General features: G+C 37.3%; 1 protein-coding gene across 2 annotated transcripts in view; it reads right to left on the bottom strand.

The window, feature by feature from the left end:
- PTPRK (protein tyrosine phosphatase receptor type K) overlaps window positions 1-19,878 on the bottom strand; it is a 604,099-nt gene that overhangs the window by 370,885 nt on the left and 213,336 nt on the right. For both annotated transcript variants that reach the window (XM_065931350.1, XM_065931351.1), the window contains exon 3: window positions 12,122-12,393. In XM_065931350.1, coding sequence (XP_065787422.1) covers window positions 12,122-12,393 — 272 coding nt within the window. The remainder of the gene's footprint in view (window positions 1-12,121; window positions 12,394-19,878) is intronic.

The raw sequence follows: 19,878 nt of genomic DNA, 5'->3' as shown, positions 1-19,878 counted from the left end.
GTTCACAGCCAAAGCAAAAGTGTCTTAATAAATATTAACCCAGAGAATCACTATATCTGTTTCCAAGTATTATATTTGTGCTGTTACTGCAAAACTCCAGGATCTAAAGATGTTTAAGTTTGAACCAATCTTTGATCTCTATGTGCTGGAAATTTTCCACTCTTTTTTACTTTATTGAATCATTACCTGGTATAAATTTAATACACCTTATTTTTAAACATAAAATGAGAATTGATTTACTGCTTTGAGAAAGCTGAGAAGAATGATTTTTTAAAAGATCATTCAAAGAATATTAGGAATCTAAATCTCATCAGGGAATTCCAGTGGTGTGTGCAATGGTTATTTATATAACTAAATGCAGAAATAACATGTAGTAGCTAGTTTTATAATGACAGTTTTAAAAATCCCTTTTGAAATCAAGACAGCTAAAATTAACCAGAAATTGTCCACTAGATTACATAAGTGGATGTTTTAATTTACAAAGTCCAAAGTTTGTTTTCCTTTAATTTCCCACTTGTATTACAAACAACAGAATAATTATTCTATACATTATCAAAAGGAATAGTAAAATAGATACAAACTACAAATATGTCTGACATTTCCATTTGTATTTTCTACCTACTACATTCCTTCAATTTAAAAGCCTATACTAAAAGACATAATTACAACCTTTCCTTTTTCCATTATGTTCTAAGAATGGAAACTGAAATCACCACAGCAAAAAAATAAATTTTCGATAAAAACATAATGTCACCCAATTTAATTTTGTTTTTCCCTTGATGAGGCAATATTTTGTTACACAACGCGTGCAGTCTAAAATAAAGAAAAATCAGTCTTTGTCAAGAAAATGGACAGAGGAGGCACAGAAATTCATGTTGTACAGAAACTCGAAAGACCATGGAGAAGAAACACCAATTCTAATTGACCATCAAAGTAAGCAGACAAAATAACTGAAGGAGGAACTGATTTTAACCTGTTATCTATAATTTTCTTACTGATATGATATTGCATTTATAAGTGGTATAGCATTGTCAGATTAAATGGATTAGTAAATGGATTGGAAAAGTAAATGATTCCTGCCCCTTGTATTTTTGAGTTTGGCTAGGGATTCTGTCCCAGTTCAGTTCAGTTGCTCAGTTGTATCTGACTGTTTGCGACCCCATGAATTGCAGCACGCCAGGCCTCCCTGTCCATCACCAATTACCAGAGTTTACTCAAACTCAAGCGCATTGAGTTGGTGACACCATCCAACCATCTCATCCTCTGTCATCCCCTTCTCCTCCTGCCCTCAATCTTTCTCAGCATCCGGGTCTTTTCCAATGAGTCAGTTCTTCGCATCAGGTGGCCAAAGTACTGGAGTTTCAGCTTCAGCATCAGTCCTTCCAATGAATATTCAGGACTGATTTCCTTTAGAATGCACTGGTTGGATCTCCTTGCAGTCCAAGGGACTCTCAAGAGTCTTCTCCAACACCACAGTTCAAAAGCATCAATTATTTAGCACTCAGTTTTCTTTATTGTCCAACTCTCATATCCATATATGACTACTGGAAAAACCATAGCTTTGACTAGACAGACCTTTGTTGGCAAAGTAACATTTCTGCCTTTTAATATGCTGTCTAGGTTGGTCATAACTTGTCTTCCGAGGAGCAAGCATCTTTTAATTTCATGGCTGCATTCACCATCTGCAGTGATTTTGGAGCCCCCAAAAATAAAGTCCGTCACTGTTTCCACTGTTTCCCCATCTATTTGCCAGGAAGTGATGGGACCAGATAACATTATCTTAGTTTTCTTAATGTTGAGTTTGAAGCCTACTCTTTCACTCCCCTCTTTCACTTTCATCAAGAGGCTCTCTAGTTCTTCGCTTTCTGCCATAAGGGTGGTGTCATCTGCATATCTGAGGTTACTGATATTTCTCCCAGCAATCTTGATTCCAGCTTGTGCTTCCTTCAGCCCAGTGTTTCTCATGATGTCCTCTGCATATAAGTTAAATAAGCAGAGTGACCATATACAGCCTTGACGTATTCCTTTCCTGATTTGGAACCAGTCTGTTGGTCCATGTCCAGTTCTAACTCTTGTTTCCTGACCTGCATACAGGTTTCTCAAGAGGCAGGTCAGGTGCTGTGATATGCCCAATTCTTTCAGAATTTTCCACAGTTTGATGTGATCCACACAGTCAAAGGCTTTGGCATAGTCAATAAAGCAGAAATAGATGTTTTTCTGGAACTCTCTTGTTTTTTCAATAACCCAGCAGATGTTGGCAATTTGATCTCTGGTTCCTCTGCCTTTTCTAAAACCAGCTTGAATATCTGGAAGTTCAGGGTTCACATGCTGTTGAAGCCTGGCTTGGAGAATTTTGAGCATTACTTTGCTAGTGTGTGAGATGAGTGCAATTGTGTGGTAGTTTGAGCATTCTTTGGGATTGCCTTTCTTTGGGATTGGAATGAAAATTGACCTTTTCCAGTCCTGTGGCCACTGCTGAGTTTTCCAAATTTGCTGGCATATTGAGTGCAGCACTTTCACAGCATAATCTTATAGGATTTGAAATATCGCAACTGGAATTCCATCACCTCCACTAGCTTTGTTTGTAGTGATGCTTCCTAAGGCCCACTTGACTTCACATTAGGATGTCTGGCTCTAGGTGAGTGATCACACCATCGTGGTGATGCAGGTCATGAAGATCTTTTTTGTATAGTTCTTCTCTGTATTCTTGCCACATCTTCTAAATATCTTCTGCTTCTGTTGGATCCATACCATTTCTGTCCTTTATTGTGCTCATCTTTGCATGAAATTTTCCCTTGATATCTCTAATTTTCTTGAAGAGATCTCTAGTCTTTCCCATTCTACTGTTTTCCTCTATTTTTTTGCATTGAAACTGTAAGGAAGGCTTTGTTATCTCTTCTTGTTATTCTTTGGAACTCTGCATTCAAATGGGTATATCTTTCCTTTTCTCCTTTGCTTTTCACTTCTCTTCTTTTCTCAGCTATTTGTAAGGCCTCTTCAGTCAACTGTTTTGCCTTTCTGCTTTTCTTTTTTGGGGGGATGATCTTGGACACTGCCTCCTATACAATGTCATGAACCTCTGTTCATAGTTCTTCAGGCACTCTATTAGATCTAATACCTTGAATCAATTTCTCACTTCCACTGTATAATCATAAAAGATTTGACTTAGGTCATACTGAATGGTCTAGTGGTTTTCCCTACTTCCTTCAATTTAAGTCTGAATTTGGCAATAAGGAGTTCATGATCTGAGCCATAGTCAGCTCCCGGTCTTGTTTTTGCTGACTGCATAGAACTTTTCCATCTTTGGCTGGGTATACTGAGGCAGATATAATCAATCTGTCCTAGTAGGGTATATATTTTTGTTCATCTTGGTAAATGGAGATCAGCCCATTTGTGGGTGCTCAGTCGCCAACTCTCTGTGACCCTATGGACGGCAGCCCACCAGGCTCCTCTTTCCATGGGATTCTCCAGGCAAGAATATTGGAGTGGTTGGATAAAGAAGCATGGAAAACAAGGAATCAGAACTGCATTAATCTCGAATCAACAAGCTGAGCTGAACACAAGTGAGTGAGCAAGAGAAATATGGGCATCTATTCCACTCTTTGGAGCATCTGTCTTCCTCCATCCCCTTGGATAAAACAAACTCCTAAGAAAAGTCATCAACTGAACAAATACTGCCTAATTCTGCTTACTGCTCATTATTTTTCCAATCTGTTAAATGGGAAGTGCATTAATTTCATGGAAATATTTCTCAAAAGAATTAGTGGAGGGATACCTGGCAGTTCCTGCTACACTAAATGAAAACAAGTATGATGTAGTAGAATAACAAGAGACTTCTGTCATATACTTGCAATAGTAATTGTGTTACTAGGACTCTTATCTTCATTTGTTTACACACTGTAACTTTCATCAGTGAATCAAAGCAAACAGAGTCCAAAGGAAAAGTAAAGCAGGTGTTTTATAATAAAGGCAAACACTGCCAGGAACCAGAGAGAAGTCACCCTCACAGGGTGATCATTTTAAAGAAAAGCAATGCCAATAATAGTGTGGAAGTTTTGTCAAATCTATTGGGAGTACTTTCAGTGAAACAAACAGGGAACCACTAAAAGTAAAAATGAGCAGCAGAAAGCTGATTTGTTAAGAGCCCATCAAACAGAAGGTATGGTGCTACTGTAAAAATGAGCCAGAATGCCCATGTTAGGCAAATACTATTACCAGAACTTAAAGAAGCCTATTAAGTTATGATTAACTTGGCTGAAGTTCAAATTCTTTAAAGAAAAATTAAACTAGTAAAGAGGAAAAGGGGAATAATTTTGACCACTTCATAATCAGCAACTTAGTCCATGCATGAAGATAAGAAACATTAGCTTAACACTTGATCAAGTATTAAAACAAGGTAAAGGTGACATATATGGAAGTATCCAGCTCAATGTTTTATACGTAGTAGAAACTCAACAAATTATCCTTCCTTCCTTTCTCTCTATTCCTTTCGATCATTGACTCATTTTATCATAGTCCTATTTACAATTTCAGGTATATAGCATTGTCTTCTCTCTGTAACTGGACTGAAAAATATTAACTGCTTCATTTGTAGATAGATACAAATACTTTTAATTTTGCCATATATCTCACTTGTGCTATCTACAAACAATGTGTTGAGAGGTGGGATTGTCTGAAAGGTCAACAAAGATGTGACATGACATAATAGGATGCCTTAAACTGCATGGGAGAATACTCAACTAAAAGCTGCTATAATGTTATTTTTATTGCTATTGTTGTTATTTTGCCTGAGAGTAGGACCCTGGTTCCTTCCATACTTCCTTCTGCTACCCTCAATTTGTGACCTTCTTTTTCTGAGTTACAAAATAATTGCAGTAGAGCCAAGCATCATGTTTTCATGCAACAACATGGATCCCTTTTTAATCAGGGAATAACATCTTTCCCAGAAGTCTCCCAAGTGACTTTCCATCAAAGCTCACTGGCTAGTGCTGCGCCCTTCCTATCTGCAAAGTAAGCTGGGGAAGTAAATGAGGTGGAAAAGTACCTGAAAAAAGTGAGCAGAAAGACTACTGAACAGAAAATTCATAATATCTACAATACTGTCATATAAAATAATGAGCCAGAGTCATTTATAATGGTTGTAAATGAAGATGTTACACCTACACGATACACCTAGTGAAATGGACTGAATTGTGTCCCCTGCGACACCTCACCAAATTCTTAAGCTGAAATCCTAACTGCTGATGTGATTGTATTTGGAGACTGTGCCTTTAGGGGGTAATTAAGAACCCAGGTGGCTAGAGGTAAAGAACCTGCCTCCAAGGCAGGAGGCATTTGACAAGGTTTGGATCCTCAGTGGGGAAGATCCCCTAGAGAAGGGCGTGGCAACCACTCCAGTATTCTTGCCTGAAGAATCCCATATGCATGAGACAAGTGCTCAGGCCTGGTGCACTGGGAAGACCCAGAGGGATCGGGTGGAGAGGGAGGGGGGAGGGGGGATCGGGATGGGGAATACATGTAAATCCATGGCTGATTCACGTCAATGTATGACAAAAACCACTACAATACTGTAAAGTAATTAGCCTCCAACTAATAAAAATAAATGAAAAAATAAATAAATAAATGACCCTTTTTACCAGGAAAAAAAAAAAAAAGAATCCCATGGAGAGAGGAGCCTGGCAGGCTATACATAGTCCATGGGGTCGCAAGAGTAGGACATGACTGAAGTGACTTTGCATGAGGTTAAAAGAGTGGGACCCTAGTCCGACTGGCCTGCTGCCCACAGGAGAAGAGGACGGGACACCAGAGCACTCTCTCTTTATGATGTGAGGTCACAGGGAGGTGGGCATCTGCAAGCCAGGAAGAAAGCTCTCACCAGAAAACAAATAGACCAGCACTTTGATCTTTGGCCTTCACACCATAACAGAAATAAATTTCTGTTGTTTAAGTCACTTGGTCTGTAGTATTTTGTTATAGTGCCTCAAGCAGACTAGGAAAGAAAATCCATCTAGGAAAGAAAAATATTGCCACCCTCCTTTCTTCAGTGGGGCTCTACACGGTTGGATAAAGACCAGTAAAAACTGGAAGCATCCCAAGAGCTATGCCACAGGAGTGCTATCCTCTTTTCCTCATGCTTTGCATGGATGGTTCATGAGCGTGCTCTTATTTCAGCCCCTCTCCTTCAAGAGCAATCTTTTAAAGACTTTTTATTTTTGTAAACAGTCATTTGGTTTAAGTCCCAATCTTCTTGGATCCAAAGCAGCAGTATCTCTGGAGTGCAACAAACATTCCACTGCCAAAATATCAGTGCAATACATGTTAACATAAACCTTTAAAATGGAAACAAAAATAAAAGACCCCATGCTTGTCCAGTTCTTACAGTTTTTTTTTTTTATAAACCAGTGGAAAATGTTAAGAAGAAAATGGCTTGCAAAAGTCCAGTGTTTATTTCTCAGTGAATTAGGGGGTGAGAAAAGAAAGGCACATTCTGCTATATTATCACTTTCCAATTTCAGGCCAAACCCCTGTAGTTTTCAACACGCATCATTTTTGTGATTAATGATGTGCACCCAGTTAATGGAAAACAGCAGATTAGGTTTCCACTAATAGTTTTGGAAGTTATATCTGCCTGCCTCATTTGGTAACAACCTCACTGTTCAGTAAGAAACTAATGGATTTAATCCCAAAGCAGAATTTAGTTTTACACATTCAAGACAGGTCAGATTTCCAGAGTGGAGAAAATTATATTCTTAGAGGTGTGCTATTCTTCAGTTGAGATTTAACACTGAGATAATACCTCATGATATTTGGTTTGTTTTTTGTTTTCTTTCTTTTTGCTTCTGTTTAGTAAGCAATTTAAAAATTTACAGTACTTACTTAAGGTCTATAAAAATAGGAGGAATTAGCAACTTGTAACCATGGCAAATAAAATGCATGTAATATGATATTTTCTATAATTAGTACACTAAGCTAAAAAGACATCTATTGTTCTAAAGACACAGGTGAGAAATAATTCCTTATGTATTATTGTATCACTGCAACGCTTATGTCAGAAATAAAATTCACATTTGCTAGTCCTGTTTCACCATAGACAGAGCTGGTTAACCAAAACAGATACACTAGAAAGCAAACTAATCAAGAAACAGAGAAATCAAGAGGCAAGAATTCTAGATCCATTTCTGTCTCAAATTACTTTGGAAACAATTCTTTGTTTTCATTTTTCCCACCTCATTTTATATCTATCCCTCTTAAGTCATTTAATAATTGTTATTAAATATATATTACATTAAATATATATTGTTTCAAAGCTTTATCTACGCTTATCTCACATGCCCATCTGGACGAGGCTCCTTAAAGGCAGACCCCACCTCTGATTAACATTTTTATCTTTACATTTCTTTACATCTTTATATGGCCAAGCTAGACTGTAAGCTTCAGGAAAAGAGGGATTTTACCCATGTATCTCCAGAAGTTAGCATGATGTGCTAATAATGTGTAAAAAAATCAGACATTTTAATAAATTAAAAACCTGAAAAAAAGAGAGTGGGGTGGAGAGGAATGAATAGGTGTAACACAAAGGACTTTTCAGGCAGTGAAAATACTCTGATTCTATAATGATGAATATATGTCATTACTTATTTGTCTAAAGCCTTAGAATGTGTAACACCAAGAGTGAACCCTAAAATTAACTACAGACTTTGAGTGATCGTGCTGTGCTGCGCTAAGTAGCTTCAGTCATGTCCGACTCTTTGAGACCCTATGGACTGTGCCAGACTACTCTCTCCATGGGATTCTCCAGGCAAGAACACTGGAATGGATTGCCATGCCCTCCTCCAGGGGATCTTCCCAAATCAGGGATTGAACCCGAGTCTTTTATGTTTCCTGCATTAGCAGGCAGGTTCTTTACCTCTAGCGTCACCGGGGAAGGCCCTTGAGTGACCATGACATGTCAATACAGGTTCATCTATTATAACAAACACAGGTTCATCAATCATACCTCTCTGGTAGGAGCTGATAATGGGGGAGGCTAAGCATATGTGAGAACCAGGAATACAAAAGGATGTCTCTGAACCTTCCTCTCAAATTGGCTATGAACCTAAATCTACTATTTAAAAAAAAAAATAGTATGTTTCACAAGTAAAGAAAAATGCTGAGAACTTATTAAATCCAACAGAGTTCATGTTATTTTTTATTTATTCATCATAATGTTAACCTAATTTATGATAAACACCCACTATATGAGTAGTTTACTACTATTAACTCATTTAATACTTAGAAAACCCAATGAGACAGGTACTGTTGTGATCTTCATTTTTCAGATGAGGAAGTTACAGCTAAAGAGATTAAAGAACACCCCCAAGACTGCACATCTGCTAAATAGGAGAGTCAAGATTCACCCAAGAAGTGCTGGCCCCAGAGTCCATGGGCCCTTATCCTAATCTTCCAGGTAACCAAAATTCATTATTCAGAGAATCACTTTTGCCTTTATTTCACAAGTTCATGTATCTTTTTTTTCAAATCTGAGGTTTCTTGAGGTTGAAAACTAGTAATTAAATTACCACATCAATCTTCTCTTTAGGCATCTGATAAGATGGAATCTGTGGGAGGGGAAAACCATACCAAAGATATATTGCATCTTTTTCAGATATTTAGTTCAACAGAAAAATGGAAAAAAGAAGGACTGGCTTGCAAGGAGCATTTGTTTTCACTTCCAGGATCGTGATTTTTATACAAAAGTTATCCCATACTATTAATAATTAAAAGTAGTACTATTCTCAGCCTATTTTTGATTGCTTCTGTTGTTAATACTAAAGTTGGGTGAAAAGGGGTTGTACAAGATGGCTGGTCAGATACAGAATATGGTTGAAGCAAAGACAGACAAGAGTCTTCACTAGAGAAACAAAAGGAAAAGGAGCTAGAAAAACGAGCAGGTTAAAACAAGCAAACAAAAAAAGGGTAAAGAAAAAGTCCAGAGACTAAGGTCTCTGGAGAAGAGAAGTTGAGAAAACTGTGAAACCAAGATCAATTTCTATGAATATCACAATTCTACTTAACCTAGAGTCTGGAAAAATTAAAAATAAATGGCATTTGTTTATGAATAAAGAGTAGACTTGTACAATGGCACATTGCAATGGCTATATTTTAATTTTTAAAAATACATAAAAGATTCTGCATTAAGCAATAGTCAAAGTTTTTCATGTTATTTCCTAATAGCAAAACTCCTACATAAATACAGATGTTTCTAATAACTGTTAAACAGATACTACCAACATCTGAATGACAAAAATCAATGAAAACATCAATCAAGTAATTTATTGAGCACTAAGCACATGAATAAAAAATATTCTACTCTGTTATTTTCTCTCATTGATCGTTAAGTTTTGCAGGTTAAGGAAAAGGATGTGGAAGCAAAGTAATCATGTAAGGAATGATCTATTGCTCAAATTTTAGTCTGCAACAAAGAGACATTTACCCACAGGTTCTATGTATTTAGCAATCCTTTTCTCAGACAAAGAGATCTCCAAAAAGATCTCACTGGCCAGGTTGAAACTTGCACAGGTTCCTTTTGCACGGTTTTATTTGAGGTACCGCAGGTACAAGTAACCTAGGCAGCTTTGTCATGCAAAATGAAACTGAACAAAGAAATATTCATCCAGTTCTTGGTATGAGAGCTCAACATTAAAAGCAACATTACAGAAATCTGCACCCTAAGGAAATGTTATGGGGGAAGGGTTGGAGGAAGAGGGATGGACTGGGAGTTTGGCATTAGTAAATGCAAACTATTACAAATAGAATGGATAAACAAGGTCCTACTGTATAGCATAGGGAACTATATTCAGTAAAGTGTGACAAACCATAATGGAAATGAATATTAAAAAGAATATATACATATGTACAACTGAATCATTTTGCTCTACAGCAGAAATTAACACAACATTGTAAATCAACTATATTTCAATTAAAAATAACAAAATAAAATAGAAATTACAAGTTGGTTAAAAAAAGAGAGAGAGAAAGAAAGAAAATGTTATATCAATGATTCAAAGATAGATCTTACCAAAAAATAGGAGAAAGCATAATGTACGCTATTTCTAACTTACAAAGGATCAGCAGTATGATACAACAGATACATTATTTGTTGAATTTACCAAGATCTACCTCTATGGGTTTTTATTTCCAAAGATATAATTAAAAATTTGATCCTTCAATGAACTATTTATGCAGGTAGCGAATAAAAAACAGGGCTGAATATAAGCAACCTGACTCTAGAATCCAAATTTTTAATATTTCTGCTAGGTTTGTTATCTGAGCTTTAATTTAAATTGAAGAGAAGTGAAGTCGCTCAGTCGTGTCCAACTCTTTGTGACCCCATGGACACAAGGCTCCTCCGTCCGTGCGATTTTCTAGGCAAGGGTACTGGAGTGGGTTGCCATTTCCTTCTCCAGGGAATCTTCCCAACCCAGGGATTGAACCCAGGTCTCCCGCATTGTAGACAGACGCTTTACTGTCTGAGCCACCAGGGAAGTCCTTTAACTTATTTTAAGGAGGCTGAATTCATTGACAGCTTTGTTTTGCTGAATCGGAGCTTTTTCTTTTTAGTGTTGTGCTAAGCTCCAGTAACAGATTATAAAGAAATTAGTACAAAGACAATGTGCCGTGAGGTTGACCCAGCAATGACAGTCATCAGCCCACTGTTGTCAGAGATGAGCCATTAATCTTGCTTCAGTGCTTTTAGCATTAGTTTTACACAGCTCCATCCACTCACCTACCACATAAGCAGCCCTCCTAGAGCTGTGCGCCCTGAAGAAGCAGATGGCTCTCCAGGATTGCCGAGAAACAACCTTCTGTTCAGGAATAATGGAATCAACTAGCACCTAATAAGAATCCACTGAAATCTTCATAGACACATAACCCTAAACGGAGAACCTTACCTTTAGAACTATAACTATGAAGTAAGAGACTTTTAATAAAACAAACAAACAAAAAAGCAATTCAAAAACAAAGCAATTAAAACAATGGATTGATTCCCTCTCCCCTCTTCCCAGGAATAAAGATAAACTTAACATGCTTTATTTTAAAGTAGAAATAGTTTATTACCTTATAAATTACTCACTGATGATAATAAAAATATAATTTTAAGTAACCCATCTCTGTTAAGCTCTATAATAAGCTACAAATAGGCAATTCTTTTAAAAGTTTAAATTCCAAGATCTAGCACAGAAGGGAATTTTCAGGAGAGAGAACTTTCTGTTACCAGGTACTGAACCTCACATGAAGATTACTTAACAACTTTCCAAACTGGTAAATGGACTTTTTTGGTTAAACCATATAAACTCAGTCACACAACTCACAATGTAGGTACTGACACTATTCATTGTTCAGTTTACTTATTAATTAAATCAAGCATTTGTGAGGAGTAGAATCCAAAGATCATGTTTGGTTGGTCCAACATATGGACCATGTTTTTTTTGTTGGTTTTTTTTTTTAATGGTTTGGCTGGAAAAGCCCTGATAGGTCATGTACAGAGAGACTTTCGAGTCATAATGAGTAATTAGACAGTCAAGTGGCAATGGAATAGAATGAAGCAGTCCCCTAGTCACTAGAATGAAGACTCTAAACTGAAATCCTTTAGTTTTACCTTGAAGCCAGAACTCAAATTCTTGGTGAGGCTTTGTTTGCTTTTTTTTGTGACAAAATATTTAAAAATTATTGAAGATGCCTCTCTTCAGATAACATATTTCATGAAGTTCTTTTTCATGTCTATTTTTGAATATTATTTTCAGGAAGTTATTGAACCAATCCAGTCTGAATATTATGCTCAACTCAATAAGACTATTTCTTCCAGAACAGAGATACAGAAATATGTCTGTCAGTAAGCAGCTCTTTGCCAAACAACCAACAAATTTTGTACCTACACTACCTTTTTCCATATGTTGAAATATCTTCTGTACTTTGAAGATTTTGTGCCAATATATGTAAACATTTTCTCAAGAACAGTGGTGGAGGAGGACTAAAGAAATCATCTCTCATTCCTATGGGGCTAGAATTTACCTCTAAGTATTATATACACAGTGAGATCCAATGACATCAAATCATGAACCAGAAAAGAACAGATGATTACCTGATATTCATTGGGCCAAAAGGTGCTCACTGCTAGCTCAGCCCGAAGCCAGTCTCTACCCGTGAATCCAGTCACATTCCAAATTGGATTGGCAAGAGGTCCTTTATTAACCCTAACCAATATGTTCAAAGTTCCAGGACTCAGCCCCTTCTGGCTGTATAACAGGTAACTGAAGTCAATACAGTGAGTGTCATTCTCCTTCATTGTAGGCAGCTGAAGTCTGGCTTTTTCTCCAGGGTCATGATCTGAAGAGTCCACTATCATATAGGAACCTGAAATGATATCACATAAAATAAGATCAAGTAGATATATAAGCAAAAGGGAAAATATAATAACAGAAATAAAGCTAAAAATGATACCAATCTATTCTGAGTATTAAATTTAATTTAAAAAGACTATGTCTTCCCAAACAGAGATATAGAAATATATCAAACAAGTAAATAGATGATTTGAATTCATAGTGGGTAACAGATATTGTTCAAACTACATAACATGTACAAATTAATTTACTCTCCACAACAATCTGTTATTATTCCTATTTTACAAATCAGGAAACTGAGGCACAATTAGTAACTTAAAGTCAAATAGGTCATGCAGAGCCTGGTTCATTCCAGATCCCCACCCTAAATTATCTCTACTCTTGCTAAACAAACGTCTTTTAGCAAACAACCAAAGAAATGTATTATTGGCCTGATTTATAGAGGGAGTGTATCATTCCTTTCCCCACCCATAATTCTAACGCAGAGAGGGCTACAAGTACAGGCACTGGAATCAATTTCTGACACCAGATCCCAAGATCATCACAAGTTGTGTGACCTTTTGCAATGTACTAAAAACTCTGGACTGGCTCAAGGAATAAGGATACTTTGCAGTCTAAGTGTGAGGACTGAAGTGTAAAATGCCAAAATATGTAGAACTGAGAATTTGACACAAAGCAGATTCACCTACTTGGAGCCTCTTCTGCTAAGTTGACAGTTGATCACCACTCCTATTGTCCTTGAATCTGCAATAGTCTCTATGGTATTATAGAGCTACCAAATACCTGGTTTGAAATCACTTATCTACTCCATTACCATTGGCTTACTAAATATTAATTTGGAAATCTGACAGGAGGAAGAAAAGAACATAAAGAATCTCAACCTCCCAGTTCCTCATACTTCCACCCTCAAACACACTTGTGTGGCAAGCAAAGTCATACACAGATAAGTGTAAAAATGGGATTTGAACATTAACTGCTGATATTAGTCCAAGGACCTTTTTAAAAAAACCACCAGTTTTTCTCATGTCCCTGTGGATGTTAACAAAGACATATATAACAAAAATGTAAATATTTACATTTCAAGTAATGATACCCATTTATCACACTTAACGTAGAACACAAATTTTATTGTAAAATATTTTTCCTTAGGGTGTAATTTTAACACTCCCCCCCCAAATGTATTATATGTAGTGTTACAGAACTCAGTGTTACAAGGGTTACACTTGGACCTCTCTTCTTGACAAACCTGAGGAACCCGGTTGAAAAGTCAACCCAGTTCAATTAACACTCAATTTACAAGTTCAAATCATAGCACATAGGAGGGTTTCAACTATTTAAGAAACAGGACCCTGAGGAGTCGGGTGGGGAGGGAGGTGGGAGGGGGGAACGGGATGGGGAATACTTGTAACTATATGGCTGATTCATGTCAATGTATGACAAAACCCACTGAAATGTTGTAAAGTGATTGGCCTCCAACTAATAAAATAATATTAAAAAAAAAAAAAAAAAAGAAACAAAATTTCAAGATTTCAAGTCTCACCAATTCCTGGTCAATGGGTATTGTATAGTTCAGAACTTTTGTGGAGATTTCAAGTGATAACACTGTTAGTTATTTAAGCCAAGGACAGAATAAGCTTACTACAGGGATCATCAGGGAGAAGGCAATGGCACCCCACTCCAGTGCTCTTGCCTGGAAAATTCCATGGATGGAGGAGCCTGGTGGGCTGCAGTCCATGGGGTCGCTAAGAGTCGGACACAACTGAGCGACTTCACTTTCACTTTTCACTTTCATGCACTGGAGAAGGAAATGGCAACCCACCCCAGTGTTCTTGCCTGGAGAATCCCAGGGTCAGGGGAGCCTGGTGGGCTGCCGTCTATGGGGTCACACAGAGCCGGACACGAATGAAGCGACTTAGCAGCAGCAGCAGTGATCATCATTGACATTACTTTCCCTTAATTTTTCTCAGTTCTCCTCTTCTCTTGTAACCTGAAATTCTTTTCTTTTCTCTTCTTCGCCCCCTCCCGATTTTTATAGACTGCACATTCATAGAATAAACAATCCTTGTATGTTTTGAAGAAACTATGTCCTTTTCTTTTAAATCAGATATTTAATTTATAGAAGCAGGATGCTTCTGTTCTTGATTATACTCACATTCTACAGTCCATCCTGAACCGTAAAGATGTCTTTCAGATTCACCACAGCAGAACAGATCAATTATAGCTTTTAGGAAGGACCAGATCTGAGATCTTAGATAAGTGACTTAGTGTTATTGGGCCTCAGCTTCTTCACAAACATAGTTACCTATTTCTCCATGGCTTTCACTATTTTTTCAGTGACATATTATGGCATTAGTGGATTTAAATTATTTTTACAAGTCTGCATCAATTATGACTTTTGACTGTCAATTTTCAAATAGTGCTCTCTAAATGACTTATAGGCTTTCAAATAGTTATTTTCTTCCATTATGAAATAAAGTTTGAAATAAAATGTTTTGTCTCACATTTTATTTATATAGTATGATATTTACCATTAAGACCATTTAGCCATTTTCAGCCAGTTGCACTTTTAAGCTACAATAATTTTCTTATTAAGAAAATGGGATAAGCAAAGTATATTAATTTGTAGGAATTCCAATTTGATCATTAGAAGTCACAAAACAAAACCCTGCCAAATTATTTCAGCATTTCAAGGACATTCAATGCAAGCTAAATAAAGTTTTAGAAGTGCTGATATTTCATTTGTATAAAATGTTTCTGCTAAATTAACTTCTTTCAATGTAGCCTGACTACTGCTACATTTTCGGAGTGCTATGGAATATCGTGCCTTTATTTCACAGTTCCAGAAGGGAAGATGCAAGCAGAAGCATCAAAAAGCCACCAAATTCTTCTGCTATCTGACTTCATATAGTGGCAATTTACCCTGTAGGCACCATGGAGGTAGCTGCCTGTTTGACACAAGATTCCCTTCCATCATCCCAAACACAGAGAACACTATGCTATTCTTATCAACTTCTAAAAATTACTTCCACAGTCTCCCAGAATAACTGGCTACCAAGACATAGAATCACCAAAGTCTGTAATATGCACTTCCTCATTCTTCACGTTATAATTTAAGCGTATTTACTATTGTTTAGTTATCAGCTAACTAATCCCTCAGATTTCTAATGAGTTTGGTTCTATTCAGCTGTAATTTAGCTATCTCAAGGCTTAATAGTGAAACATTTGTGTGCACATAAATATAATGTACTAATTTTTAATAAATGTGACTTCTTTAGTGTGGTCTTACAAATATTCCTTACAGTCTCTTGAGCAACAGAGTTCTCAAATACATCATTTAAGACAGAAGAAGAAAACATAAATGCTTATAATTAAAACTTTTAAGAAGTATAACCTTTCTGGAAAGCAATTTGCCAATGAGAATCAAAAATCTTTCAAAATTTATATGCCTTCTGCTCTGGCAATTCCAAATCTAGTAAGGTACACTAGATAATCACGTGTATGTACAAAGATAAAGCCTTAAAAAAAAAAAAAAAAACTCTCATTTTCCTCATTAAAATAAGGAAAAGAAAAAGTATTTAAAATTCCAATAATAGGCAAATTGTAAAATTATGGTAAAAGTCTGACGAACACTTATGCAGTCATTAAAAATGATATTATTAAAAACATTTAGTGGAAAATACAATATGTTAGGCAAAATACATGTTATAAAATATTATACTCACTTATGAAAATGTATATTTATATTAAATAAAAGCATTGGTATAAGTGAGTGGGTGTATTCATATATGACACATAAACATGTAGATATAATTTAAAGAAAACAAAAATGCATAGAAAATGTCAACTGTATCATCTGGGCAGGGGGTGCTGTACTGTGTCTTGTTTTATTTTTGTTCACATATATTCACTGAATGTTCTACAACAGGCATGCAACAGGTTTGTACTTTAAAGAAAGAAAGACTGCACAAATGCCATCTTACATGAGGACCATCGAATGGATAATGATAAATACTTAGGAAATAAACGCAGCATTTGTTTTGTTTTTTGCCTTTTAAAAACTAATCCTATTTGTATCCCACAGATTAACAGCTTCTTGGCTTTCGAAAAAACAATACAAAAACTAGGACCTTCTTATTTACTTCAATTCATTAAAAAAAGAGGCTGCAAGTACTTAGCAGCTTTTACATAGAAAGTCAAAGAAAACAAATTCCATATTCATAAACACCACAGTCCAAAATCTAGATAAACAATGTCCTACGAATTTTCTGTATTAATGAAAATTTTATCTTTAGGAAAAAACATAGTAACAGAGAAAAGAGGATTAACTGCTAAGGAAATAATGAATGATAAATAGATCTCTGCACTTCATCCTTAACTTCCTTCATTATATATATATATATATATATCTTTTTGAACACTAACAATATTTTCATTAAGTCAGCTCTTATTCAAAATCCATTGTATTTTCTCTGTAAAGTAAGCAGAGAGAAATTTCCACTTCTCTGCTTAGTACTAACCACGTTCCATAATCTTGCCCAAAGCACTACATCTACATTACCTTTCATTATTTGTCTTCACAAATCAGCTTCCCCAATCTGACAGAGCACTCACTATTCTCCCCACATATCACACCAGTTTCCTCCTTCAGAATGGGTTCAGTCTCTTATAAGAAAGCCTCCCCTCATCTGAGCCCCTAGTCAATTATTACATTATTCTTCTTCAGCCCCAGCCCACCCTGACCTTCCCCTGCCTTTGATATGCAGTTTCAGCCTTTTTTGTTCTATCCCTTAATTAGACACTGCCTTTACACAATTACATAGGAACATTTATATCCTGCAAGAGTAATAATATCCTCTTAGAAAGTACATGATTCAGTCAAGAGTCCAATCAAAAGAGAAAAGCCACACAAAAAAACATAACAGTAAAAGTATAATATAAAGAATTATTAACTATAAGAAGGTGATGTTGTTGATCAGTTGCTCAGTCATATCCCACTCTTTGCGACCCCATGAATTGAAGTATACCAGGTTTCCTTGTCCTTTACTATCTTTTGGAGTTTGCTCAAACTCATGTCCATTGAGTCGACGATGCCATCCAATCCTTTCATCCAAGAGTACAGAGATTTTAAAGGTATAAAGAGAATCCTAAGGGATAAACACAATACCCAAGGAACAAAAGATGTGGAACAGGGAGAGAGACTGCTGAAAATCAGACTCGCTTCGAAGATGCGGTTGCAGCCCACTGCGTGGTGAAGACTTGGCTGATCACTCAGGCCAGAGCTGCTCCACACCCGCCGGCAGGCAGGAAACATTTGCACACAGCAGGTTTGGGGTGAGCTCTGCGAATGCTGGGGAGAGCCGCAGAAAGGCAGTCACCAGGCCAGCGCCGGGGCTGCAAGCTCTCGGAGACACTGCAAGCACGGGAAACCTTGAACCCTGTGGGGCCAGCAAGAAGAAACTAAAATAGAATCACAGCTCAAGCAAGAGTTAAAAGTTCCTTTCCACTAAAATGCCCCCTCGGGGCCCTCTACTGACAAAGCTAACACTGTGAGTTTCAAAGGAGAAAGGCATGAGGAGAAAAAGGGGGACTCAAGAAGAGAGAGACAGATCTACACAGTTGTCTGTTCCTAGAGTGTTCTCCGTAGCCCAGACACCCACAAAGATTCAGAGAACTGGATTGGGAAGAGAAGGGGAAAGGAGGAAATAGGTGTTCTGAGGTAGAAAATGGAGAGTCAAGATTGAGAGAGAGTAATCAACACACTCCTCAATAAAAATGGGAACTGAATATTGGATTCTTAAATGTTCACAATTTATATCATATACTGAAAAACAAAAATTAAAAATCTAGAGTAGAGGTTAGACTCTTAAAAATACTATATTAAAAACAAAAACCAAAACACACACAAAGAAATTTTAGAAATATATATGAAGTTCGGTTTAAAAATAGGGCTTCTCTTCTTTTTTTTTTTTTTGTAAGGTTATAGTGTATTGAAAATGAAAATTAAGGAGTAGTAGGAGTACTAGAGGACTTTAAAAGAAATAAGAGAAAAAGAAAAATAGAAGATAGAAGAGAAAAAGGAAAAAAAGAAGAAGAAAAAAGAGAAAAGAAAAAGAAAAAAAGAAAAAAATTTTCCCTAATTAAAAAAATCATAAAAATCTATGAAAATGAAAGTTAAGGAGTAATGGGGGAGTAATAGGGGATTTTAAAGGAAAATAAAAGCGAAAAAATAAAAAAGAAAAAATTAAAAAAATTTTTTTTCTTCTTACTTTAAAAAAAAAAAAGTAAAAATATATCTACGAGTTTCTCTGGAGCTGTTGTGGTCAGTGTGGGTTCGGCTCAGTTTCAGATAGCTCCTCGTTCCAGCTTACACTTCTCGATATCTACAGGCCCCTTCCGGTATAGTCGGTGTTACCTACAGGGATTTTAATCTGTTGCACTGGTCCCTTCTGAAGAGGTTCCCTTTGTTTATTTGGCTTCTGTTTGCCGGTCTCTTCAGGGCCTCATTTCCGCCCTGACACAGGCGGGCTAGGTGGACTCTTATTCAGGTAGCTAGTTCCATCGCGCTGCGGGGCGGGGCTGGCGCTGCTCAGGCTCCCGGCTGCCTTTATGCCTTTATGGAGCGCGCCCCGCGCTGCGCTCGGTTCCTGCCCTGGGGTGTTCCACAAAAGCGCGGAGCAAAAAGCTGCGCCTGCTCTTTGTGCCTTCCCCGTCAGAGCGGTCCAGGCAGCCAGGGGCTTGGCGGTCGCACTCTCCCCGGCTGCGGCGCGCCCACTCCCTTCCGCGGTCCCAGTCTCAGTTTCCGCCGGCGCATGTGACCCAGCAATCCCACTCCTGGGCTTACACACCGAGGAAACCAGATCTGAAAGAGACACGTGCACCCCAGTGTTCATCGCAGCACTGTTTATAATAGCCAGGACATGGAAGCAACCTAGATGCCCCTCAGCAGACGAATGGATAAGGAAGCTCTGGTACATATACACCATGGAATATTACTCAGCCCTTAAAAAGAATTCATTTGAATCAGTTCTAATGAGATGGATGAAACTGGAGCCCATTATACAGTGAAGTAAGCCAGAAAGATAAAGAACATTGCAGCATACTAACACATATATATGGAATTTAGAAAGATGGTAACGATGGCCCTATATGCAGGGCAGAAGAAGAGACGCAGAAGTACAGAACAGACTTTTGGACTCTGTGGGAGAAGGCGAGGGTGGGATGTTTCGAGAGAACAGCATGTATATTATCTATGGTGAAACAGATCACCAGCCCAGGTGGGATGCATGAGACAAGTGCTCGGGCCTGGTGCACTGGGAAGACCCAGAGGAGTCGAGTGGAGAGGGAGGTGGGAGGGGGGATCAGGATGGGGAATACGTGTAACTCTATGGCTGATTCATGTCAATGTATGACAAAACCCACTGCAATGTTGTGAAATAATTAGCCTCCACTAATTAAAAAAAAAAGTTTTTTTTTTAAAAAAGGAGAAAGGCTTCAAGAG

Source organism: Muntiacus reevesi, chromosome 3, assembly GCF_963930625.1.
Source record: "Muntiacus reevesi chromosome 3, mMunRee1.1, whole genome shotgun sequence".
Classification (NCBI taxonomy): Eukaryota; Metazoa; Chordata; class Mammalia; order Artiodactyla; family Cervidae; genus Muntiacus; species Muntiacus reevesi.
Note: the sequence above shows the minus strand (reverse complement) of the source record. Positions and strands in the feature narration are given on the sequence as shown.